Source organism: Heterodontus francisci, chromosome 5 (genome assembly GCF_036365525.1).
Source record: "Heterodontus francisci isolate sHetFra1 chromosome 5, sHetFra1.hap1, whole genome shotgun sequence".
Taxonomy (NCBI): Eukaryota; Metazoa; Chordata; class Chondrichthyes; order Heterodontiformes; family Heterodontidae; genus Heterodontus; species Heterodontus francisci.
In genome coordinates this window covers 38,462,672-38,490,419 of record NC_090375.1, presented here as the reverse complement: position 1 = coordinate 38,490,419, position 27,748 = coordinate 38,462,672, and the positions used below count along the sequence as shown (strand labels likewise).

Here is a 27,748-nt window from a genome sequence, read left to right as displayed (position 1 = left end):
GCATGTTTTCATGACCATACCTTCTGCATTATGAAAAATGGAAAAGAACTGTCATGTAAGAGTGGGCAGTTCACAACAGTCATGAACTATTTGATATTATTTTCCACAAAACTTGATATAGTTGACCAACTATTGCAAAATCTATGGTGTGTCAATACTACTGCTCACTTATTTATTTAATAAATTTGTTTGCAGGCAGAACCCAAGACACAGTCTAGTGTAGTGGTACCCTCCTACCTTTTGAAGGCAGCGAAGCTCATGTGAAGGCACATGATCAGTAAGCTAAGCTAAGTGTTTGATCCTTGATCCTTGATCCTTGAGTTGGCTATGAATTTGCTTAGATATCTAACAAACTTGAGATTGGAAATGGGGAATGAAAGCAGTGATGATGAATTCAAAATTAATCTGAGTAAAAACATTTGCCAAAATGTCAGAAGACCATGACTGTTAATCTGAATGCTCTGGGCCAGATTTTCTTGTGCTTGGGTGTGCAGTATTACCTGGGTGGAGTGGGAAGAGGTAAATTGAGTGGGCAAGATCACACTCCCATAACAGTGTGCTCAATTTTCCACCCATTCAGTTTAAATAGGTGGAAAACCTGGTGAGCTCTGTTTTGGCATGTGATTGTTCCATGTCCAACTGCTCTGACTGTGTGATCCTATTCACTACCCAAGAGCTGCAGCTTCAGTATGTATGATCTACAGGATGCACTGCAGCAAATCTCTCCCTTGGGAGTCCTCTGCCACTGAAAAGGATGAGTATAATGTTGTGTGAACACATTTTTTTTTATTCATTCCTGGGATGTGGGTGTCGCTGGCTAGGCTAGCATTTATTGCCCATCCCTAATTGCTCTTGAGAAGGTGGTGCCTTTGCAGTATCCAGTGCCATCAGTCATTACTTAATATCCCGCGGAGTGAATTGAATTGGCTGAAGATGCTGGGGACGTCAGGAGGAGGCAGAGATGCATCATCAACTCGGCACTACTGGCTGAAGATTGTTGCAAATGCTTCAGCCTTATCTTTTGCACTGATATGCTGGGCTCCCCTATCATTGAGGATGGGGATATTTGTGGAGCCACTTCCTCCAGTTAGTTGTTTAATTGTCCGCCACCATTCATGACTGGAAAGTCTCACACAATTATGAATCATAGAACCATAGAACTTTACAGCATGGAAGAAGGCCATTCGGCTCATCGTGACCATGCCAGGTGACAAGTAGCCATTCGGCCTAATCCTATTTTGCAGCTCTTGGTTTATAGTGTTGTAGGTTATGATTTGCACATCAAGTACTTTTAAAATGTTGTATGCATTTTTCCTCTACCACCCTTTCAGGCAGTGAGTTCCAGATACCCACCACCCTCTGCGTGAAAGAAAATTCCCCTTGAATCCCTTCTAAATCTCCTACCCCTTACCTAAATCTATGCCCCCTGGTTATGGACTCCTCAATCAAGGGGAATAGGGTCTTCCTATCTGCTATATCGATTTTTCATAATTTTATATACTTGAATTAGATCTCCTCTTAGCCTCCTCTGTTCCAAAGAAAACAACCCTAACCTATCCAACCTTTCCTCATAAATAAAATTCTCCAGTCCAGGCAACATCCTCATAAAACTCCTCTTATACTCTCTAGTGCAAGTACATCTTTCTTGTAGTGCAGTGACCAGTACTGGACACAGGACTCCAGCTATGGCCTAACTAGTGTTTTATACAGTTTCAGCATAACCTCCCAGCTTTTATAGTCTATGTCTGCTCTAATAAAGGCAAGTATCCTATTCCCTGCTTTGACTACCTTGTCTTCCTGACTTGGAGGTAGATCACTGTTACTTCATTGTCACTAGACCGATATCCTGAGATTGCCTACACAATCAGTGTAATCACAAGGAGTTAGCAGAATGCTTACCAACTCTCTTTGGAACATGCATGATGGGCCAAATGGACTCCTTTTGTGTTGTATCATTCTGTGATTCTAAGGATGACTAAGGATAGGCAATAAATTCTGCCTGGCAAGTATCTCCCACAGCCTGAACAAATGTAAAACACATCGTCTTGAGCCAATTTCTTCAGTTCAAGCGATTCATTATAAACCGCACACTTTGAGCTTTTTCCTCCTGAATATCTTTGAGAATCTTGCAAGAGCTAAAGATGCTATTTGTATCCACTTATTTCTTTGAAAAAATAAAGCAGACAAATGTTAATGATATATTGCCAAATAAAAACTCAGTGTAATTACCATGTAGCTCTAAGACTGCTGCATTTGCTCATAACTAGTTAGCCAATGAAGTTATATATGAGCCTGATGTTATACAGTCATGAAATTCTATAATCAATTCCTGATTCTGAAATGAATTGGGCGAATCCTTGTCAATACCTGCAAAATGCAGGATCTGTCCTATACAGTTTTAATTTCACTTACCTCAGTAACCTGAACAAAAGCAGCAACCTGCATGGGAAATGGAAGAGTCATTTTTGTTTCAATACACTGAGAATAAATCAGCACAAATTTCATAACTTGTGATGGATTCTTCCTGTGACCATCTCTGGCTTTGTCATCTAATTGTTGCTTCCTATTCACCTTGCCATTGTCACCTCACTTTTTTTTCTCAACTTTGGTCCTGCGCTGCACCCTGGGCCGCCTTGATTCACCTCAGTTACTCACCGGGGAAAAAAAAAAATTCAACCATTGAGTGCACAATGCAATCCAGCATTGGGCCTATGGAATGAGTATCTCTTTTTGTGTGAGTTGCCTCTTTTTCTGGAACCATTGATTGATGGAATCATTAAGTGAAAATCTAATGCTGGAAACACAGCCAGCAGTAATTAGCCAAAACATTTAGCATAACACACTCGCTGGACCATAACCCCTGCTACTTTGTTAGGTAATTCAGCCCGTGGACACTGATTACTGAGAATTGTACTCTGTACTGGCTGGTGAGCATCTGTCCTCCCTTAGCGCAGACCTCATTACCAGCTTCCACAATATTCAGGCCAAATGCCAGCTGGTCTCTGTTGCCATGTACAGTAATACAGCAATATTTCAATTGATTATAAAAGCTAAGAGACCTGCCTGTTAATTATGATCTAGTTTGGGCATGAAAGCTGAGTTAAATACACCAGCCACTCATATTGTGTCATAACAGTTCATGACGACTTCCCATCTGCGAGCATATGAAGATATGAAAATGATGGCCAGAACAAAAAATGGCTGGTGCCCCAAGTTTGTTCATAGTTGTGGTGCCTTATGCAACATGATTCACAACACCTTCTACCCATCAGCAGCCCTGTAATCTCTTGGGAGAGGCACATAAACCAGATTAAACAAAGCCAAGGCCAATTTAGAAAAGTCTGGGAAAATTACACTTTGACCTCCCAGGAGACCACATCAACCAGAGATCCTATTCCACCAACCTTTTGCAAGCTGCGATCTCGGCCAGGGACTAGTCCAGCTCTCTTTTGAAGATATGCAGTGCATAAACATTCGATGCATGAGCTGGCAAGTTATTCCGTAGATCTACTGTCCTTTGGGAAAAGAAGAATCTCACCCTGGGTGGGTTGACTTGTTTTGGCTTAATTTGCTAACCACCCTCTTCTGTGCTGCATCCATCTCCTAGACCATTGTTTTCTGATCATCACTCACTTTCACAGCTCTGTGTTTCAAAAAGCCTGACTCATTGTTGGTGTTTAGTCAAACTACCTACCACCTCCCCCTCCGCCAGGGCAGAATCCATCACCTTAACTTGGCAATTCTCTTTACGGAGTTCAAATGAATGGAATTGTTGCAGCAGCCATGGGTGTAAACAAATCACAAAAATGTAATTTTTGTTGTTGCCTCCAACACACTGATTCAGATAACCAAGTCTAAATTTTAATTTAATTTAGATTTGAGAGTCCTACCATCTTGTGAATTTAACCCTTGAAAAAGATGTTTAATATAGGAACACTTTTAATAAGATATTACAAAAAGGAAAGTCCTGCCGTGGTGGCATAGTCAGAAATTCTGAAACACGATCATGTTTATCCCTGTCTGGTGCAAAAGTAATATAGGGAAGGTAGCCAAACCATGGCTTACAAGAGAGATTAGAGATAGCATTAGATCCAAGGAAGAGGCATATAAACCTGCCAGAAAAAACAACAGACCTGAGAATTAGGAGCAGTTTAGAATTTAGCAAAGGAGGACCAAGGGATTGATGAAGAAGGCAACAATAGAGTACGAGAGAAAACTTGTGGGGAACATAGAAACTTTTACAGTCAGTCAGTTTTTATCGGTATGTGAAGAGAAAAAGATTGCTGAAGACAAATGTAAGTCCCTTTCAGTCAGAAACAGGGGAATTTATTATGGGGAACAAAAAAATGGCTGACCAACTAAATGCATACTTTGGTTCTGTCTTCACAAAGGAGGAGACAAATATCATACCAGAAATGTTGGGCAACACAGGGCTTAGTGAGAGAGAGGAACTGAAGGAAATCAGTATTAGTGGAGAAATGGCGTTGAGGAAATTGATGGGATTGAAGGCCGCTAAATCCCCAGGGCCTGATGATATGCATCCCAGAGTACTTAAGGATGTGGCCTGAGAAATAGTGGATGCATTGGTGGTCATCTTCCAAGATTCTATAGACTCTGGAACAGTTCCGACAGATTGGAGGGTAGCTAATGTAACCCCACTATTTAAAAAAGGAGGTAGAGAGAAAGCAGGGAATTATAGACCAGTTAGCCTGACGTCGGTAGTGGGGAAAGTTCTCGAGTCCATTATCAAAGATTTTGTCGCAGAGCACTTGGAGACCAGTGGTAGAATTAGACAGAGTCAGCATGGATTTACAAACTGGAAATCATGCTTGACAAATCTAGAATTTTTCGAGGATGTAACTAGTAGAGTTGATGAGGGGGAGCCAGTGGATGTGATTTATTTGGACTTGCAGAAGGCTTTCAACAAAGTCCCACTTAGGGAATAGCGTGTAAAATTAAAGCGCATGGGATTGGGGGTAGTGTATTGCGATGGATAGAAAATTGATTGACAGGAAACAAAGAGTAGGGATAAATGGGTCCTTTGCCGAATGACAGGCAGCGACTAGTGGGGTACCGCAGGGATCGGTGCTAGGACCCCAGCTATTAACAATATATATTAATGATTTAGATGAGGGAACTAAATGTGTCATCTGCAAATTTGAAGATATTACAAAACTAGGTGGGAGGGTGAGTTGTGAGGAGGATTAGATTAGATTAGATTAGAGATACAGCACTGAAACAGGCCCTTCGGCCCACCGAGTCTGTGCCGAACATCAACCACCCATTTATACTAATCCTACACTAATCCCATATTCCTACCAAACATCCCCACCTGTCCCTATATTTCCCTACCACCTACCTATACTAGTGACACTTTATAATGGCCAATTTACCTATCAACCTGCAAGTCTTTTGGCTTGTGGGAGGAAACTGGAGCACCCGGAGAAAACCCACGCAGACACAGGGAGAACTTGCAAACTCCACACAGGCAGTACCCGGAATCGAACCCAGGTCCCTGGAGCTGTGAGGCTGCGGTGCTAACCACTGCGCCACTGTGCCGCCCCGATGCAGAGAGGCTTCAGGGTGATTTGGACAAGTTGAGTGAGTGGACTAATGCATGGCAGATGCAGTATAATGTGGATAAATGTGAGGTTATCTACTTTGGTAGCAAAAACAGGAAGGCAGATTATTATCTGAACGGCTATAAACTGAGAGAGGGGAATATGCAACGAGACCTGGGTGTTCTTGTACACCAGTCGCTGAAGGTAAGCATGCAGGTCCAACAGGCTGTAGAAAAGGCAAATGGTCTGTTCATAGTGAGAGGATTCAAGTACAGGAGCAGGGATGTCTTGCTGGAATTATACAGGGCCTTGGTGAGACCACACCTGGAATATTGTGTGCAGTTTTGGTCTCCTTATCTGAGAAAGGATGTTCTTCGCTGCACTCCCTCTAAAGCAAGGTTTTCCAGACTGATTCCTGGGATGGTGGACTTATGAGGAGAGATTGAGTCGGTTAGGATTATATTCGCTGGAGTTCAGAAGAGTGAGGGGAGGATCTCATCGAAACCTATAAAATTCTAACAGGACTCGACAGGGTAGATGCAGGAAGGATGTTCCCGATGGTGGGGGAATCTAGAACCAGGGGTCGTAGTCTAAGGATACGGGGTAAACCTTTCAGGACGGAGATGAGGAATTTCTTCACCCAGCGAGTGGTGAACTTGTGGAATTCGCTACCACAGAAAGCAGTTGAGGCCAAAACATTGTGTGTTTTCAAGAAGGAGTTAGATATAGCTCTTGGGTCTAAAGGGATCAAAGGGTATGGGGAGAAAGCGGGAACAGATTACTGAGTTAGATGATCAGCCATGATCATATTGAATGGCGGAGCAGGCTCGAAGGGCCAAATGGCCTACTCCTGCTCCTATTCTCTATGTTTCTATGCTAAATTTTCCCAACACAGCTCTGCTTTTCTGGAGTGAGGCTCAAGTCAAAAGTACTCTTAGCCAGAAATAGAGGCCAAAATTCAGGCCTTCAGTCTATCCTATTGGCCACAGGAATGTGAAATTCAGGACCATACGGGTGAGGGAGTATAATGGTTAAAAGGATTGGAGCACTTCAACTAGTCCTGGACCCACCAGGCTAATGAGGGGAAAGATCACCCTGCATTCCTGCTCTTGCCTACTATCCAGTCATTCCTGCAGGAAAATGTGATCGGATGACAGATGAGAACAGAATTGGATGGAATATTTTGCCACACTGGTTTGGACTCGGTATTTGGGCAGGATATTGGGAGGGTTGCCAATGTCCATGGAGCATTATCTCAGTGCGTGAAGGAAACTCAAATAAAGTCTGCTTAATCATTGGATCAGCTGATATCAGTGACCACTAATAAAAGCCTATGGAACAAATCCAAGGTTCAGAAGCTGCCCATTTTTTAATGGAAATTAGATCAGTGTACCAGCAACAGTGGAAGCAGAATAAATTATGCTTTATGCGTTACTCCCACATGACTATCGTAATCCTCGCATCTTTGATGTTTCCTTTTATTACCTAATTTTGAACAGATGCAGAAAAAAAAACTGTCGCAAGAATCTTTCATATATTTTCTTGAAATGCCTCAGTCACAGATACAGGAAATAAGTCATGGTGATGTTGTAATATTCATTTTTTATCTCTCATCTATGTTCAGTTTTATTGTTGTATTCTCTCCCTAGTGCTGCATTTCCTGATTTTAGGATAGACCGGCATTTTTGAAACCAACAAAGATCATCTGATCTAACAAGCCCATTCTCTTTTCATAAATTGCAAGAGCACTTTGCTCATGTTTCTCACCAGATTGTTTGGTTCCTTCCCCAGAAATGTATTTAACATTCTCTTGAAATCATTTATCAATACTCATTGCACACTGCCCTACCCTTTTCTTTGCTGTTTCCCAAGACCTCAAAACTGGAACTTTTCAGCAACAACTTGTATTTATATTGCGCCTTTAATGTAATAAAATGTCCTAAGTTGCTTCAGAGGAGCATTCTAAAACAAAATGACACTGAGCTGCGTAAGGAGATATTGGGTCAGATGAGCAAAAGCCTGGTCAAAGAGGTAGGTTTTAAGGAGTGTCTTAAAGGAGGACTGTAATGTAGAGGGGTGAAAAGGATAGATCACTTCTGATCATTCCTTTTGTTCTCCAGTGTTCAGACTTTGACAACCCAAGCGCAGCATCGCCTAATCACTACTTCCTAAATATCACCCCTATCTAACTTCAGTTTAATTTCAGATGATGGACCTGGACTACTTAGGCAATCCCTTGGGAACAAGGATGACTTTCTTCCACTCCAGGGTTGTGGGTCCTTACTTGACTGAATAGACCAATTCTGGATCCGGACACTCTGGTGGAGTCAGTGGTGTTTGGTGAGGCAAGTGAATGGGATGCTCGAAATTCCAAATGCTCCTTCCGCTGTTTGCACTTGGTCGCTGCCTAGGCGTGTCGACGTTGTTCGAACTGGCTGGCACCATCGCGGATGCTTCTTCTCCATTTTGGGTGGTTTCGGGTATGAGATTCCCATGAATCGGTGGAGAGGTCAAATTTTTTCAGGGAGGCTTTAAGGACATCCTTCTCGCAATTCCTCTGCCCTCCTGGTAGCCTCTTGCCATGATCGAGCTCAGAGTAGAAAGCTTGTTTTGGGAGTCTTGTGTCAGGCATGCGAACGAGGTGGCCCACTCAGCGTAACTGACTAGCCATGACCAGTGATACGATACTGGGGATGTTGGTCTGAGACACCTGGGGTGCATTGAGGTTTGGTCTCGCTGGACTTGCTGATGGCTGGCTTTGATTTTTATGTGGTTGGCTTAAATAAATATTCCATTAGGAACTTGCTAAAAGGTGGCGTCAGGAATTTAATACATGCCATTGTCTCTTAAAAGGGCTGATGCCAATAATTAAAAGGATGTGAACAAAGTCAAGTGGCCTCATGGGAATAATATGTTTTTCAGTCTTTCCAAACGCTGCACTGGATGAAGAAAAGTGGCTAATAAAAATTAAAGTAGCACCAGGTCATGGAGTCTGTAGATAAACAATGGAATGGTGTAGCACTGGCCACAATGAATGGGGAAAAATATAGAATTTAGAAAATACTTACTCTTCACTTCAGTGACCTTGCTTGCTGAAGTATGTTCTGCTCTTGCCAAGAAGTCTATCTTGAAGTTTCTCTTAATTGGAGTCCCTTGGTTCCTTGTATATTGCCTGATAAAATAACTGACATTGAGGGCTCGGCTACTTACAGTTAGGTGTATGGCACTGCCCTTTTCCCAGTGTGCTCTATTTACTAGCTTTTATTTTCCCAGTTTCCTCTACTGCATGTGACACTTGGAATGTTGGGCCACAAGCTCACAAACTAGGCTCTTCTTTCATTCCATACAGATGTACTGTAGTGAGTTTTGACTCGGGGGAAAAAAGCAAAAATACATTGTTCATTTTGGAGTGCCACAGTTCTTGAGGCTACAAGACCCATGGTATCATGCCTAGTTCAAAGAATGCGTACATAATGTTCCATACATTCATGCTCAGATTAAAAGCTGTGCTGTGCAGTGGCAACTTTGAGCTTCAAATCACTGTGTTTCATGGTAATCGCCTGAAATTGATGATGGCAGTGCCATGCACCTAATGAAGTAGCTGACTGAGGGCTCTGCTATTGTATCAGAGGCAATATAGAAGGAAATGAGTGACTTTAATTAAGAGGAACTTCAAGATAGTTTGTTACAACTGACGCGTTGTTTTTCTAGTTGCACTTCTCCACAGGTCACAACATATATTTACATTTTTCCCAATTACCAATACGGTCAATCATAGACTCTATTTTTATCCCAGAATAAAACACACCAACCAGGTTTCCTTAAAAAAAGAATTATAAGTTTATTATCAAACAAAACATAACCAGTAATGAAGGAAAACATTAACACACACATTGAAATATAAAAGTTCACTTTTTACCTTACACACACAGACACACAGACAGACACACACACACACACTCACTCTGTGGAGCTCCATTACAAGAAAAAGACCAAAAGAATACTTTGGCTAAATACTTGATCATTCTTGAAGGAGAAAGAGGATATGGAAAGATGTCCGATGTCATTTGGCATCCTAAATGCGCATAGACAGATGTCACTGGGATCTTCCTAGAACAGTTTTTTGCATCATCTTTAGCCACGGGTGAGGTACTGGAAGACTGGAGGATAGCTAATGTTGTGCCTTTATTTAAGAAGGGCAGCAGGGATAAGCCAGGGAACTCCAGGCCGGTGAGCCTTACAGCAGTGGTGGGAAAGTTATTGGAAGGGATTCTGAGAGACAGGATTTATATGCATCTGGAAAGGCAAGGTCTGATTAGGGATAGTCTGCATGGCTTTGTGCATGGGAAATCATGTCCCACGAATTTGATTGAGTTTTTTGAGGAGGTGACCAAGAGGATTGACGAGGGCAGGGCGATGGACGTTGTCTACCTGGACTTTAGCAAGGCCTTTGACAAGGTCCCGCATGGTAGGCTGGTCCAGAAGGTTCGAACACATGGGATCCAGGATGAGCTAGCAAATTGGATACAAAATTGGCTTAGTGATAGGAGGCAGAGGGTGGTAGTGGCGGGTTGTTTTTCAGATTGGAGGCCGGTGACAAGTGGTGTGCCGCAGGGATCGGTGCTGGGCCCTCTGTTGTTTGTCATATATATTAATTGCTTGGATGTGAATGTAAAGGGCATGATTATTTCTTGTCTGGCGATGTTGAAGCTCAGTTTGGGCAGGCTTTCCAGGAAAAATGCAACAACAGGGGTTTCAGGCAGTTTCTTACACTTGCTTCTCAGAGCTTCTCAAAGAGATGGCAAAACTGGCAAGTTTTTCAAAGAGCTAGAACAGACTGAGTTGGGGTTTGCTCTTGGCAGGTTGATTCTTTCACTTCTTTTCAGAACACTGTCCATATCCCAACTGCCTGACCAAAGCGAAACCAGAAACAACTCAGGAGTTGAGCCTCCTGACACCTATAAATCTTGTCCCGTCATTTCTTTGTAAATATCGTTTCCCAAGTCAGAAACTCCTGCTGGGTAATTATCTGAAGACAGGTGACTTCCAGTATGGGCTTGTTTTTAGCACTCCTTGACTCTTCCAGTAACTGATGTTTACAAGCTCCGTCCAAAAGACCTTCTGTTGATCTTGTTTAAAAAAAAAACAAAGTTTCAGCATCTGTGGAATCCTTTTCAGATTTAAAACCTAAGTCTTCAAAAAAAAAATTAACAAAAAAGTGGAAGCACTTGTAACAATTTCTTAATGGAAAAAGAACAGGCACACTTCTGAGGAATGGGGGTCTGAAATATTGGGAGAGATATCAGAATTAGTTGCATTGCACATTGGAGTTTCATGGAATATAGCATTGAACTGAAGTCTAAAAATTTAAAAAAGTCATCAGATAAAATAGTGATTTGTTGATCTTTAATTTGTATAAAGCTGGTCCTGTGCAACAACATTGTAGCATGTTTTAATGAGTTGTCCATAAAATGCCTTGAGCTGCTCGCAGGCATGTGAATTTTTTTTCCCTCCTAAGGCTCCTCGTCCACACTTGTCATATGTTTTTCAAATCTAGCTTATCTTGCTTGTGAAATGTGACAACAACTTATCGTATCAGAAGAGCCATCTTTATAAAGAGCCCTTCTCTCCTGTCAGCTGCAGGACCATGAGAGGGCAAATTTGGGGGCAGGGCAGGTGACTAAACCTGCCCCTTGCATCAGCATGCTCCAAGTTTCAAAGTCTCCGATGAGCCAACCTGCCTGACGTCCCTAAACGGGGAGTTATAGCCACTTAAGCTTGCCAGCCTGTTGAGGGCCAAATTTCAATTTCCGTGCTAAGGCACAGGATCCACGCAAGATCCGAACCACGACGGGGAGGAGGAGGTGCAGACAGTGGGAAGCCACTCAGAGCGGGGGAAAGCAGCAGGAGGCTCCGTCAAAGAGGGAAGGCTTAGAAAAGCCCTCAATTCAAGGGCAAACAGTTGCACATAGTTGAGAGAATTATGTCTTCTCTCCTCACTGTTTGCAAGGGCAAGTTGGGGCTCTCCTTGTGGGGGTGGGGGGCTTATGGCCTCATTGGCTTATGAGAGAGAGGGCTCAGGAAGACTGCAGGTTTCAGTGGAAAGGAAAGAAGGAAAGGCATAAAAGGACATGGGATTAAGCTACTCTGAGAGGATGGACAAGCGATTGAGGAGCAGCCTCTCCAGGTGCAGAGGCAGACCCACAGGCAGCAGGGGTCAGGAACGCAACAAAGGTAAGACCCCTCAGCAGAGGGTCTATCATCAATGGAGATGCTACCTGGACGTGTCTGAGTGTCAGTGCCACAGAAAGCTGTGCCTGTCCTGGCAGATGGTTGCTGGCATATGCCCTCGTTTAGGATAATCAGCATGATTACAGCGTCAGCATGATAAAATGAAGATACCCACGTCTACCTTAGTGCAACAACATGCCCAGTGCTTTATCGAAGTACAGTCTGAAATTATTTACATTAGAGACATTCAAGTGACCCACAAAGGGGCATTACAGATGCAGTAGCCTCTGCTCATGTCCATTCCAAAAGGTGCTTCCCCCGTGGCTGCGTTTGAGGTTGGAGGTATACTACTTTCTAATGCCTGTCTGGGCCTGACTTGCCTGTGGCAGTTGGCTTCAGCAGGGAGGTGCTGATGCGGTAGGGGGTTGTGACACCTCCAAAGGCTGCTGCACTGTCATCACTGCAGTGGCAGCCTTAGTCACAGGGCATGTCTGTACAGATGCTTTGGCTGTCAGAGAGCCATGGAGGTGGATGAGTTTGACAGAGCCTTATGAGGGGTGGCCTTCTCAACCCTTTCATGGCACCCTTGATCATTGGAAGGAATCGCCAGCTGGGGCACAGTGGGTATCCACTCCATGCTTTGTCGCGCCACTGACCAGAGAATGGCATACACTTGGTGCATGTCGGTGCGCTGTTCCTTCATCCACTGATGCCACATGGCTTTCCGAGGTTGGCCACTGTCAGTGGAGAAGCTCGTGTTCAAAGTACTGAGACAGTGTGGAGCAGATGAGGTGAATCGACTTCTCCATTCTCATCCCATGCCTCTGCAGTGCCTCAGGTAATTCTGCCATGTGGGCACACATCTGATGTTGGTTCTCCAGGTCGAGCTGCCTGTTTTGTGACTCCCTAGGCTCTGCATCTCCCCCTGCTGAGCAGGGCTGAGCCTGTCCTCCATCCTCCGAGGGGGACTGGCTACAGCCAAATCTGCCTCCCCCGTATCCTCCAGTTCTGATGTGATGTGTGCTTCACCATGTGTCACCCTCGAAAAGCGTGTGAGGTGCCGATATCTCTGCTTGTGGATGGTGCGCAGGAACGATGATGGTGCAAGTTCCAAGGTGTCTTCCTCTTCTGATTCCTTGGGAACTTGTTTTTGTGGTGTGGGTTCCTGGCCCTCTGCATCTGGCTCTGTGGGAGACTTAAGAGGAGATGGTTGAGTAATCAAGACAATCAACAGATTGGGTTGTTGCCCGTGCCACGTGCTAGCGAAGCAAGGAATAGGGAGAGAGAGGAGTTGAACACGTGACTGCAGGCATGGTGTAGCAGGGAGGGTTTTGGTTTCCTGGATAATTGGGGCTCTTTCTGGGGTAGGTGGGACCTCTACAAACAGGATGGTCTTCACCTGAACCAGAGGGGTACCAATATCCTGGGGGGGAGATTTGCGAGTGCTCTTCGGGGGGGTTTAAACTAATTCAGCAGGGGAATGGGAACCTAAATTGTAGTTCCAGTGTACAGGATGTTGAGAGTAGTGAGGTCAGGGATAAGGTTACAAGGACGCAAGAGGGCACTGGCAAGCAAGAACTTGGTTTAAAGTGTGTCTACTTCAACGCCAGGAGCATCCGGAATAAGGTGGGTGAGCTTGCAGCATGGGTTGGTACCTGGGATCTCGATGTTGTGGCCATTTCGGAGACATGGGTAGAGCAGGGGCAGGAATGGATGTTGCAGGTTCCGGGATTTAGATGTTTCAGTAAGAACAGAGAAGATGGTAAAAGAGGGGTGGGGGGTGGCATTGTTAATCAAGGAGAGTATTACAGCGGCAGAAAGGACGTTTGAGGACTCGTCTACTGAGGTAGTATGGGCCGAGGTTAGAAACAGGAGAGGAGAGGTCACCCTGTTGGGAGTTTTCTATAGACCTCCGAATAGTTCCAGAGATGTAGAGGAAAGGATAGCGAAGATGATTCTCGACAGGAGCGAGAGTAACAGGGTAGTTGTTATGGGGGACTTTAACTTTCCAAATATTGACTGGAAATACTATAGTTCGAGTACTTTAGATGGGTCAGTTTTTGTCCAGTGTGCAGGAGGGTTTTCTGACACAGTATGTAGACAGGCCAACCAGGGGCGATGTCACATTGGATTTGGTACTGGGAAATGAACCCGGCCAGGTGTTCAATTTAGATGTAGGTGAGCACTTTGGTGATAGTGATCACAATTCGGTTAGGTTTACCTTAGCGATGGGCAGGGACAGATATATACCGCAGGGCAAGAATTATAGCTGGGGGAAAGGAAATTATGATGCGATTAGGCAAGATTTAGGATGCGTAGGATGGGGAAGGAAACTGCAGGGGATGGGCACAATCGAAATGTGGAGCTTATTCAAGGAGCAGCTATTGCGTGTCCTTGATAAGTATGTACCTGTCAGGCAAGGAGGAAGTTGTCGTGCGAGGGAGCCGTGGTTTACTAAAGAAGTTGAAGCGCTTGTCAAGAGGAAGAAGAAGGCTTATGTTAGGATGAGACGTGAAGGCTCAGTTCGGGCGCTTGAGAGTTACAAGCTAGCCAGGAAGGATCTAAAGGGAGAGCTAAGCAGAGCAAGGAGAGGACACGAGAAGTCATTGGCGGATAGGATCAAGGAAAACCCTAAGGCTTTCTATAGGTATATCAGGAATAAAAGAATGACCAGAGTTAGATTAGGGCCAATCAAGGATAGTAGTGGGAAGTTGTGTGTGGAATCAGAGGAGATAGGGGAAGCGTTAAATGAATATTTTTCGTCAGTATTTACAGTAGAGAAAGAAAATGTTGTCGAGGAGAATACTGAGATTCAGACTACTAGGCTAGATGGGATTGAGGTTCACAAGGAGGAGGTGTTAGCAATTTTGGAAAGTGTGAAAATAGATAAGTCCCCTGGGCCAGATGGGATTTATCCTAGGATTCTCTGGGAAGCCAGGGAGGAGATTGCAGAGCCTTTGTCCTTGATCTTTATGTCGTCATTGTCGACAGGAATAGTGCCGGAAGACTGGAGGATAGCAAATGTTGTCCCCTTGTTCAAGAAGGGGAGTAGAGACAGCCCTGGTAATTATAGACCTGTGAGCCTTACTTCGGTTGTGGGTAAAATGTTGGAAAAGGTTACAAGAGACAGGATTTATAATCATCTTGAAAAGAATAAGTTCATTGGCGATAGTCAGCACGGTTTTGTGAAGGGTAGGTCATGCCTCACAAACCTTATTGAGTTTTTCGAGAAGGTGACCAAACAGGTGAATGAGGGTAAAGCAGTGGATGTGGTGCATATGGATTTCAGTAAGGCATTTGATAAGGTTCCCCACGGTAGGCTATTGCATAAAGTACGGAAGTATGGGGTTGAAGGTGATTTAGAGCTTTGGATCAGAAATTGGCTAGCTGAAAGAAGACAGAGGGTGGTGGTTGATGGCAAATGTTCATCCTGGAGTTTAGTTACTAGTGGTGTACAGCAAGGATCTGTTTTGGGGCCACTGCTGTTTGTCATTTTTATAAATGACCTGGATGAGGGTGTAGAAGGGTGGGTTAGTAAATTTGCGGATGACACGAGGCTAGGTGGAGTTGTGGATAGTGCCGAAGGATGTTGTAGGGTACAGAGGGACATAGATAGGCTGCAGAGCTGGGCTGAGAGATGGCAAATGGAGTTTAATGCGGAAAAGTGTGAGGTGATTCACTTTGGAAGGAGTAACAGGAATGCAGAGTACTGGGCTAATGGGAAGATTCTTGGTAGTGTAGATGAGCAGAGAGATCTTGGTGTCCAGGTACATAAATCCCTGAAAGTTGCTACCCAGGTTAATAGGGCTGTTAAGAAGGCATATGGTGTGTTAGCTTTTATTAGTAGGGGGATCGAGTTTCGGAGCCACGAGGTCATGCTGCAGCTGTACAAAACTCTGGTGAGGCCGCACCTGGAGTATTGCGTGCAGTTCTGGTCACCGCATTATAGGAAGGATGTGGAAGCTTTGGAAAGGGTGCAGAGGAGATTTACCAGGATGTTGCCTGGTATGGAGGGAAGGTCTTACGAGGAAAGGCTGAGGGACTTGAGGTTGTTTTCGTTGGAGAGAAAGAGGAGGAGAGGTGACTTAATAGAGACATATAAGATAATCAGAGGGTTAGATAGGGTGGATAGTGAGAGTCTTTTCCTCGGATGGTGATGGCAAACACGAGGGGACATAGCTTTAAGTTGAGGGGTGATAGATATAGGACAGATGTTGGAGGTAGTTTCTTTACTCAGAGTAGTAGGGGCGTGGAACGCCCTGCCTGCAACAGTAGTAGATTCGCCAACTTTAAGGGCATTTAAGTGGTCATTGGATAGACATATGGATGAAAATGGAATAGTGTAGGTCAGATGGTTTCACAGGTCGGCGCAACATCGAGGGCCGAAGGGCCTGTACTGCGCTGTAATGTTCTAATGTTCACGCTGCTAAAAACAATGAAATTACACTCCTGCTTTGACAGCTCGTTGCATGGGGTGCTTTGCGTGGCGATGTTTTCACTCTCTCCAATCCCAGCCTCCCTGTGACTTGACTCTGGTTAAACCAAGTGCCAGCTCCACAAAGTGCATAAGTAATGCTGGCAATGGCACCCTGCCACCAAGGTATGCCCTCTTGTTCTTCCTGCTTTTTAGCTCCTGTTTTACCTGCAAGGTGAATAAAGATGCAGTTAGGACAATGCCTCTCGCCCTCACCACTTGCAACTTTTCAGTTGCATATGCTGCTGCAGTCTGCACTTCAGCCTCCTATCCAACAGTGCTAGGATTCTGACCTATGCTTCTGGGTCATCAAGGCTGCTGAGTGCACCTCTTTCCCATGGTCAGGAAAATTCTTTTGCACTTTGTTGACTGCTAACCCAGGAGGCATGTCTTCTTGGTCTATCTTTGGACTCACCTTTCCAGATCTAACAAGGTCATTGAAACGCTTCCGGCACTGGATTCAGTTCCTCCTTGCCGCTCCACTGTTGCGGATCTCATTAGCCACCTCCAGCCATACCCTCTTGGTGAGTCTTGCAGGCTTCCAGTTGCCACTGGCAGGGAGCAGAATGTTTCTGAGCTCAGTCACTGCCTTCAGTAGCAGTGAGGTGTCAGCAAAACCTCGGGGGCTGCCCTGGCACTGGGGACCTTCCTTCTCACTTCCCTTTTACTTTGCTCCTTCTTCCATCTCTAGTTAATGGCAACCTCGGCAGTGGCGGGATTTCCATTCCAGAGTCGGAGCTGGAACTGACCGCAATGTCCTCATCCTGACCCCAGATTGGAAATTCCACCACTTGAGTCTGCAAGTTTATGATTCATTTTGGAGACGTATGAGAAATTACACAGGACACACAAGTTCCATCCATAGGATTTTATTGCATCTTCAGTACAGATTCAAAACCATCACTATCACACAGTGTTAAGTTAGTTATAAAAACACTACAACATGAGCAGTACACCAATAATGTCACAAGATAACATACATAAAACCACCAACAGATGATCTGTCCTTGTTGATTGTCTGTCCTCCTGGCAAGACAACTGGCTAAGTCACAACCTTCCAACTGCAGTAAGAAGTGCACTTTTTCCAACATCACATCCCTTTTGAGTTGTCACATTGACCGGGCCTTATTATCCTAGAAGAGTTCTTGGCATATCCATGGGGTGTCAAGTTCTTTGTTTAAACCGTGGGGTGCATTATCCACCTCCTAAGATTTTCTGGGGCCATAATCAATAAGGTTTTTACTTATCTCATTCTGTTCCATCTCCCATGATCAGTTTTTAAGACTCCTTGTAACATCACATCTCTAGCCTTCAAACCAACTTTCAGGGGTTTCATTGTGCATATTGGCATGTTATCCGTTATTTATGTTCAGGGATTTTCATTATGATTATTCAATCCATTCGTTCTCATTTCTTAACAAACTATTGAAGCATCAGTATTACGCTAAGGCCTACACATTAATTTAACTTTTGCATTCCAGCAAGCAGTTTTTAATTAGGCACAGTTTAACTGAAAGACTTTACACAGCTTTGTAGAGTGGTTGGCTGTTGTGTTTTGCTCTCTTATGACAATGGGCCTCATGGCTGGACCGACCATGAAAGTGTTGTCCAGTGGTTCTTGTTTATCAGTGAAAAAGCAGCCTACAGTTTTTTGCAGGTTACTTCACTTTGAAAAGTTTCTTGGCCTTTCAAAACATGCTGGTAAGATTTTGGTCAATTTTAAATTTGGTAAAGTTATATTTAAACCTGAAATCTTATGCGGCCCAGGGTAGAGTTGAGAGGGATCAGGCATCAGAAAAACCTAAAATGACTTTTTTTCTATTAGTTACATTGTAATTAACAAGAGAAAAAGACGTGTCTGCGTTTTGTAAAAACCCATTACAAGGTGCATTTTGTTCTTTTCTATTCCGTTTTTAGATAGTAAACTATCGAGTTTTCTCCATGAAGTGTGGCCAATTGTGGTGGAGCTACAGGATTTCTGCAACACTTGACAGATGGCACGATAACATCATAGCTCAAGTCCTTGCGTCCACTTTCATGATGCTGAAAATTCATCAAAGGACTAATAATTAACCACTCCATGTCACAAGAGACATGGGAATAAATTGGGGGCGAGGGGAAAATGGATTTCTGTTTTATTTTAAATTTAAAAAAAAGACTTCTGTTTTATGTTTTAGAAATTTCTAGATCGTGTATGTACAAAAAAAGAGACTGTTGGGTCCAAAAATGGATTGGTTGAAATCGCAGATTAGACACAGATTTCTAGAATTTTAAAGTGGCTTGCTTGATGCAACTACCTCTTGTAGGTCCTTCCGATATGCTTAAAGCATATGCCCCTTTTAGAGCTGGTGAGGGAACAAAATTGTGACGACAGCTACTAGAAGGTGATACTGGTGGCTCGGTATGAAAACATATGTTGATGTATTTAGAGCTCATTGCTCATCAATCTCTGGTTACAGAGAGGTAAGCAGTCACTGCTGAAACTCTCCACCTCCTCTTGCTGGAACCACCACACAACAGAATATGTTGTGTATCCATGCTATGGTCAAATGTTAGTGGGCTCAAACATTTTATGGTGAATTGTGCTGTACATCGTGCCAATCATGAGAAGCTCTTTGCACGTGCTGTCAATCTTGAGGGCTCAAGCTCATGCTTAGGTAGTTACTACATTGTGAAGTGGGCGGCAGTGGTAGGGGGAGAGGGCAGTGGTAAGCTGGATCAATGTGACTCCATGATGGGCCATGAACATGTCCTTACCACGAAAAATTAAAGGCTCTACCTTTTTAAGTTGTATGGACACCATTTGTAGGATTTCTGAATGCACTCCATATTGGGCAAACAGGAACTCTACAAATCAGCATAGATTTCTAAGGATCTTGCTTTGGCAACAGATGGGTTTCTGCATGTATCTGACATTGTGATGACCAAATACAAAATGTTCTAAGTTCTGCTGAGTCTTAACTCAAAATGTTAACTGTAGGTTAATGAACCTGCACCTTTTCCTCTTATACATTAATTCCAGAGTCTGGCCTGAACCTGTTCAGGTGCGATAAAGTGATCAAGGCTCACAACTCAGTAGAACTCGATATTCTTTTAACTATCTATTGTACCACAGATAACGTACACAAGTCAGTACACTGTCCTCTTTAATTTCAATATGTACTCATATACACTGTTCCCTTTGACTCTCCTTAATTTCAGACACTAATCGCCCTGGCGATCACTGAGTATGTTCCCATCTGTGTGAATGATAATGTCAGCCCACAGTTACCTTGCAAGTCATCAAAGTCTGTCCCTAAAATGCACATTTACCGTACAACGATTGACACAACTCCATCCCCCCCCCCACCCCCCCCAGTTTGATTGTAACGTCTTAATCTTGTTTGTTTCTGCTAATCTAGAGAGTGCAACATTTTATCACTTCCACATCCTGAGTCAGTGAATAGTGTTGCAACCGAGGTGGGAGTAATGCACTGTTAATTCAACCCTATTACTCCACAGGTTACAGAATAATATTAAAGTTCCCCACCTACTGGAAATTAGCGAAATCAAACACACTATTAACCCCTAGAATAAAACACACCAAACCAGGTATCTTTAAACAACAACAAAATAACCATTTATTCACAAACTAAATCTTAAACAATACTGAGATAAATCTATGACTGAAGAGACTTTATAACTTCTTATTCCTCTTAACCCTCGTGCGCACACACACGTACATTCAAAAAATGATTAACTGGTTTAAAAAATGATGTTTTAAATTAGAGCTGTTTCTTAGGAATAATAAAATAACTGGTTTTAAGTCCTGGTGTTATTTTCCGGAGCAGTGAAGTGCCCCAGAGTTGAATTGTCAGATGCAACTCGAAGTCTCCAGGAAAGTTTGATGAGCAGTCTGTAATGGTTAGGCATTCACAGTTCTTCGACTGCAGCAGGCGTCACACAGATCTTTCAACAAGGAGTATAGCAACAGGTCCATTTGGATTTTGAATTAGCGGTCTAACAGTGGAAACTTTACTGAGAATTCCAGAACTCCCAGAAAAATAAAAGGCAACAGAAAGTCACTCCTGAGTGTCATGGTCCTGTAGTTTATTTTGGAATATGCGGTTTGCCTTTAAGACTTGCAAGAGATCAGTATTGCTTTAAGAGCCGGCAAACCTGAGGAGTTAAAAGAAGGTGCATTTTTGTTGCCTTACAAACGGCCATTTGGAGACTGTGATTCAAAGGGTGCATTCTCGATACCATGGAAACAGCTACTGGGAGTGAGCCTGATGTGATACATTTGTTTCAATTCAGTTTGAACTGGCTTTTAGTGAGACAGTTTGTCCTAACAGAACACACTGACAAAAGACACAGACAGCTGCGATGAGCACACAGCACAACATGAAAAAGAACTCTCTACTATTTAAACTGAAGGGATAGGATTTTAGTCAGTTTAATTATTATCTCAAAATTCTAAGGAAAAGTCAAGCCAAAACAGAGATCTCTGGTAATTTAAATTGAAGAAAGGGAAGTTAGACTGTGACGATCTTTTATCCCTCAAAAACTCTAAAGTCAGATTGATTCTATCGAAAGAGTTCACAAGTTGTTAATTGTTGAAATTCATCGCCGAAGAAGGAAGCATTACCTACTGCTGAAGTTAGACTACGGACTGTTCTACTGTGGAAGAACATTTTCCCTATCGGACGGCTGCAAGGACTCTAACAATGCAAAGATTCTTTTCCAAGTGTCTTTTCCTCTTTAGGTGAAACACAGCCTGTAGGCCAAAGGAGAGCATGCTTCGTTGGTCTGCCAGATCAAACTGGTTCTAGCCAGTTCTTACACACCGTCAAATTGATACAATACAGTATGTGACTTCTCTCTGTCTTGCTGTTGCTTAAGAAACAGGCTTGCAGCTCGGACACACTGTTTCCAGAGAATATAAAAACTTCTCTCAGTCTTAAAAGTGCATAGACCCCTTAGTTTATTTTTAAACAAAGAGAGGAAAAAAACACTTCCGTGACAATAGTTTTAATAGGACATGGAAATGCCCTAATTCTGTTCTAAGTTTTAGCCGTTATCACACAGAGGTGTTTTGATGGGGAAAATTCTGGGTTTAGTTTAAGAGTTAGTTAGTGAAAGAGTTTTACCCTCTAACAGTTTGAAGATTAACATTTCAAAGGGATGTGGGGGCTGATGCAGACGCAGTGGAACTGTGGTCACTATTTCCTAAGTCCTGTTAACAGCTTGGCCACAGGTGTTCAGTGGTCAGGACAGTCATTTAACTTTGAGTGAACATGTGCCATTGTGTGGTCTGATTGCTCCAGCTATTTGCTTGGTTAGCAAATGCATGAAGTCAATCCATTGTGTCTCTGGCTCTGTATGAATAATTACCTTTCAGCTCACAGCTTGTTTTAAAAGTTCAGTTGAAAGTACCGTTGATTCCTGGGATATGAAACTTGGCCAAGTTCTTATAATTGGTCAATATATAAAATGCCTTTACAGTTCAGCCACTTGACCCTTTTGATGTCAGTTTTCTTACTGGCTACATAATGCATCTATTTTCTTTTCAAATGCTGATAGACTCTGTCTATCTTTATTTTTTCATTCTCTGCTTCTATTTCTCATTTCCAACATTTATAATGTTTCTTTCTACAATTATGGATTATCGTGTGAAGAACAGTAGATGTGAAATGGTATCTTATTTTGCTAATCTGCTTTGCATAGCTGTGTAGGATAGAATTTGAATTAGAACATAAAACATTTTTAGGAACTGGAGTGGGCAATAGAATCATACAGGTCCACTACCCATATTCCTCAATTGTCCCACTCTGAGTACATTAGAATGCTTGGAAATGACGTCAAATGTCACCCAGTGTCTTAATGCTCATTAACTTGAACTTTACACCTCGGTTAAAAGCCTTCCTGGTGTTCAGGGGGACATTTTCTCCATTGTTTTACTATTGTTTCAAATCAACCTGTATATCTGCTTCTGCCATCTTTACTTTGGAGAATTCTGGCCTGAAGAATAGAAAAGGGATAAGAGGGACTTTCAGGCAGACAGAGGAAAGAGGAAATGCTGAAGCACAAGCAGAGGGGAGGTTGTAATATAGAAGATCGAATGAGATATTTGGCTTTTGTTTTCATGTTCCTATTTTCTGCATGGATTTATCAGTATTTTAATTGTTTAGGCTGACTTTTCATGGCTATGCCTATTGATGTAATAACAACAACTTGTAGCTATGTCCCAAGGTGGTAATTGGGAGCATTATTAAAGGAAAATTTGACATCAAGCCACTTAAGTTGATATTGGGGCAGATGACGAAAAGTTTGGTCAAAGAGGTAGGTTTTAAGGAACATCTTAAAGGTGGAAAGCGAGGGGGAGAGTTTTACGGAGGAAATTCCAGAGCTTAGGGCCGAGGCAACTGAAGGCACAGCACCAATGGTGAAGCCATTAAAATGGGAGATGTGTAAGATATCTGAGGGCTGTATGGTTGGAGGAGGTCACAGATATGGGGAGGGACCAGGTCATGTAATAATGTGAAAATGGGGATGAGAATATTGAAATCCACGCACTACTTAGCTAGGAGCCAATGTAGATCAGTGAGCACAGGGGTGATGGATAAACAGAGCTTGGTGTGAGTTAGGATATGGGCAGCAGAATTTTAGAGAATGGAAGCTGAGAGGCTGGCCAGGAGAGTGTTGGAATTATCAAATCTGCAAGTAACAAAGGCATGGATGATTGTCTGTTTGTTGGTTTCAACAACCTTTTATGGGTTACCACTGTTCTCACACTATTTTTGATGTGTGTTTTCACCAGAGTAAAACTACAAGAGGTCTTTACTGGGAGCAGCCATGTTGAAAACTTTATTTACACCTCCCAGCTCAATATTACAATGCAATAAGCCAATTTAATACAATATGCTAAACTCCCAACTTTTTTTTACATTAAATGTAAAATGGTACTTGTATATAATTTCCCAGAATACAATAACACTCTTAAAAAAAAATTAACATGTAACTGTAATCACAACTAAAACTTATATAACCTTTACTTCAAGAACAATGCATATGTAATGTCCTTTAGGGAAAGAAATCTGCTGCCCTACATGTGACTCCAGACCCACAGCAATGTGGTTGACTCTTAACTGCCCTCTGAAATGGCCTAGCAAGCCACTCAGTTGTTGAGGGCAATCAGGGATGAGCAACAAATGCTGGCCTTGCTGGTAATGCCCACATCCCATGAAAGAATAATAAAAATCTAAATTGGTGATGAACTTGGAATCATACTTATGAATGTTCTAAGTGCTTCTTTATTCTCTGGTCTCTGCTTTTAAAATCTCCTCCTGCATAGGGTGGCTGCCTTCATAATCTATTTGAAGGTGTGTGCCTTGAAGCAACATTTATGTTTTTTGATGCCATACTCTCAAAGTCGATCTAGGACTTCGTTCAACCTTACAATGTGCTCTTTCTCTGTCTTAGTGCTAATTAAAATGTCATCCAAGAACATACGAATTAAGAGCAGGAGTAGGCCACTCGGCCCTTCGAGCCTGCTCCACCATTCAATAAGTTCATGGCTGAACTGATTACTCCACACTTCCACCTAAGCCCGATAACCTTCCATCCCCTTGCTTATCAAGAATCTCTTTATCTCTGCCTTAAAAATATTCAAAGACTCTGCTTCCACCGCCTTTCGAGGAAGAGAGTTCCAAAGACTCTCAATCCTCTGAGAGAAAAACTTTCTCCTCATCTCTGTCTTAAATGGGCGATTCCTCATTTTTAAGCAGTGACCCCGAGTTCTAGATTCTCCCACAGGGGGAAACATCCGTTCCACATCCAGCACACTCCTTTCATCTCACTTCATACCTGACACTCTAGAACACTATGGGAGCTGTAGACACCTCAAATAGTAACCTTTCATACTGATACAACCCTTTGTGTGCATGAATGGTAAGCAATTCCTTGCTCTTGTCAATTAATTCTAATTGCAGATTTGCATTTGACAGATCTATTTTACTGAACACCTTTCCATTTGCTAGATTAGAAAACAAATTATCACTGGTAGGCAGTGGGTAAGTATAATTTTCAATCACCTTTATTTACCATCCGTTTGTTATAATCCCATTCGAACAGACCCATCTGCTTTTTGAACTACCACAATGGGTGTGCCCCATTCATTGTTTGCCTTTTTAATTGCCCCTGTTCTTTCTAATCTATCCACCTCTTTACTTACTACTTCTAACTGTGCATAAGGCACTGGCCTAGCTTTGCAAAATATCAGCTGTACATTGTCCTTTATCTTGACTTTAACCTTGTGTTTCCTAATTTTATCATTTAGTCCTCCTTGCTCAAAGACCACTTTGTGCACTCTTTGTACTTCCTCAATGTCAGACGTACTATGATCCCTACTGTAAATAACTCGGCCCAGTTTAAACATATGTTATTGAGCTGATTTCTTCCCATCAGGGAGACTACTACTACTAGCAATGGCAAATAGGATGCATAGTTGTATTCTGCCTTAACATCCACTTCACCTAATGCTGTAATACTGTTATTGGAATAATTAGTCAGTTTCACACCAGTTTTTCGTAAAGGAATGTGACTTAGGGACGACGTGCACTCTCCTGAGCTAACAGACATTTTTACAGTGGGTGCTGTAATTACACCTTCAGACCTTTGTCTCTCAATTTCCACATACTGTTTTTCTTGCTCTGAGTATAACTCTTGATCTTCCTGCTTGATAACAACAACTTCTGTTTCCATATCTACCATATGTACATTCGAAGACTTCCAGGAGCCTGATCTAGCTTTAGGTTGACCTGGCGCATTGCAGTGACCTGGAGCTTTTCTGCGACCTGGAGCATTATTGTTTCCTCTACTCCTGCATGCTGTCTAGATATAACCAATTTTCCCACAGGCCTAGCACTTTGACTGGAAATGGGAGCCTTTGGATGATTGGTGGCTACCAGGGCAATAATAGCATCTAAATGTCTGACTCTGAGTCTGTGAACTTGGCTGCCTGCTGAAATCCCAGTGGACCTCCACTGCAGGCTCAGGAAAAGAACTTCCTTGCAATCTGCAGCCATCTCTCCCTGCCATTTCTATGGCTGTGGCCGCATCACAGGTCTGCTTCCACATCGGTTTATTGTCTTTACACAAAAGCTTGGCCTGGATTTTACTGTTTTTTAGACCTGCAACAAACATATCTCTCAGGTTGACTTCTAAGTTGGCACTATAACGACAGTGACGAGAAAGTTTCTTTAATCCAAGAATATAATCTGCAATACACTCGTTTGACAACTGCTTCCTTCCACAAAATACCACTCTGAGCGCAATTTCATCCTTAGTCGAGCCATAGTATAAGTCCAGAATCTCATTTATCTCCGAATACTCCAAAGTACTGGGGTCTCATGGGCAATATTGGTTAAACACTACTTCAAACAAATGGTAAGGAAACATTCACCTTATTCTGATTTCCTCCAATTTTGCTAGCTTTAAGCCAAATGTGAACCTTCATTCATGATTGCACCAGTTCTGTTTGTTAGGGTTGAATTCCCCCATTGTCCGAAAATATGTCTTCAGTGCCATATTTTTAAAATTATGTACTCACTGAGTTCTAGCTGAATATGAATTGCAGACATACAAAGCAATCTTTCAAATGCTCAAACCTCCTCAAAATCAGCTTTGGGAGTTTTACAATGTGTGTCAGAATGTTCTTCAGACTGTAATCTCTCAAATGAAATGCAAAAAAAATCAATGCCATCTTTTCGTCCACATGTTTTTGCTGTGTACTCAAAGTAAAACTACATGAGGCCTTTACTGGGAGCAGCCATGTTGGAAACTTTAGTTACACCTCCCAACAGTCACTGTCACGTTTTTTTTTAATTCATTGGCTGGAAACCTGAATTAATTTTTTTTTAAAGAAACTGATAAAAGGTGACTACAATAGCAGCTATGATGCCCCCCCCCCCCCCCCCCCAATTTGCATCACTGTACTCCACATTCCAATACATTCGGATGGAGATGGATTGTCTGCACAATCCCCTCAAGAACAATGACCTGGGGAATCTGAGTGAACTACCTATCCTGTTCCTATTAGCAAGGCATCGGCATCAAGGCCAATACCTAGACATTAAACTGGTGGAGACAAACTGTGCAAACCTAATCACTTGAACAATGGGGCCCTGGTTGTGAGGAGGGAATTCTTAGACATGGACTGATTTAAGTGGCAAAAGGGAATAAACAGTGGTAATCAACCATGCTTGAATCACTGGGTGACAGTCATGTGACAGGCCAACCATCTATGTGCTTAAGCTGGTGTTTTCTCTGCAGCAACCAGACAGCAGCTCGAGACTGACTAGAAGATCCAAGTGGGGTCCCGCCTCCCTCCTACTCTCGCCAGTCCACCTTGCAAACTTCAAACCCTGCCTGCTGGCCATGAACACCTGGCATATCATTGCTGAAGATAGAGACCCCCCTTGAAGGAAATCATCCACATTGCTGTCTCCTGGAGAACCATTGAATTCAGCCTGGAGCCAGCTGAGTCACCAACCTCCACAGACTGTATACCTCTTTTTATTTCTCTGGACTCTAATTCAGCCAGCCTATCCTTCCCCACCCTGTAACCTATTTGTGTGTATCTGTGCACATGTGTGAATGTCAGAGCATAGATTATTATTTTACTTAGATCGGTTTAAGCATAATAAAGCTAACCTGTCTCTTTGTTAAACTCAAGAAAACCTGTCAGATTTGTTCTTTCTTTGATCATAGCATGTAAATAGTTAAACGCTCACTGAATTGGCAAGTATATCCACTTTAAAAAAGAAATGAACTTATTGTGGTCAAACAAGGAGAGAGAAAAGAGGGGAGTCCTTTGACCCCTCCTCACTTGATCTTAATACAAAATGCTCAATATTACAATACAATAAACCAATTTAATACAGAATACGACAAGTCTGTTGGAATCATCAGGACAGGAAGTAACAAAGGCATGGATGACTGTTTCAGCAGCCTTTTATGGGTTGCAGCTGTTCTCACCGTTTTGATTTGTGGATTCATGACTAAAGTTTTGCAATCTTACTTGTTTGCTTGTTAAAATAAGTTAATACTTACTATTTTTGTTAGCTTAAAACACAGGTTTTGTCCATTTATTTTAATTACATTTTTATAATAATTGAGAAGTTTTGAGTCACATATTTTAGTACCCTTTTCTGCATACATGTTTTACCTGCATTTACAAAGCTTATAACCTTTTTGTAACTGGCTTTAAGCATTATTTTATTTTGAAGAGTACATTGAGAGCTCTGCTATTGCAGGAAAGAGAGCAATTTGAGCTGACTAACAAGCCAGAGCAGCTGGATGACAACATTTTATTGGATTCCCAAGGCCTATTAGTTTGCTTTGTGCACTACCTGTAGATGCAATTTTTGCCACGAACCATGGTGGACATTTTGATGTGCTGTGACGTGAGACGTCAGGCAAACAGCGATGCAATGCAAAGCAT

General features: G+C 42.7%; 1 protein-coding gene across 2 annotated transcripts in view; it reads left to right on the top strand.

Annotated features, from left to right (window-relative positions):
• Positions 1-27,748, top strand: part of tsnare1 (T-SNARE Domain Containing 1) — a 943,563-nt gene that overhangs the window by 113,569 nt on the left and 802,246 nt on the right. The window contains exon 1 of one of the 2 annotated variants that reach the window (XM_068031352.1): positions 244-277. The exons of the other annotated variant lie outside the window; for it this stretch is intronic. Coding sequence (XP_067887453.1) covers positions 271-277 — 7 coding nt within the window. The 5' untranslated portion in view covers positions 244-270. Of the gene's footprint in view, positions 1-243; positions 278-27,748 lie in introns of those variants that run through there. 2 annotated transcript variants of the gene reach the window in all.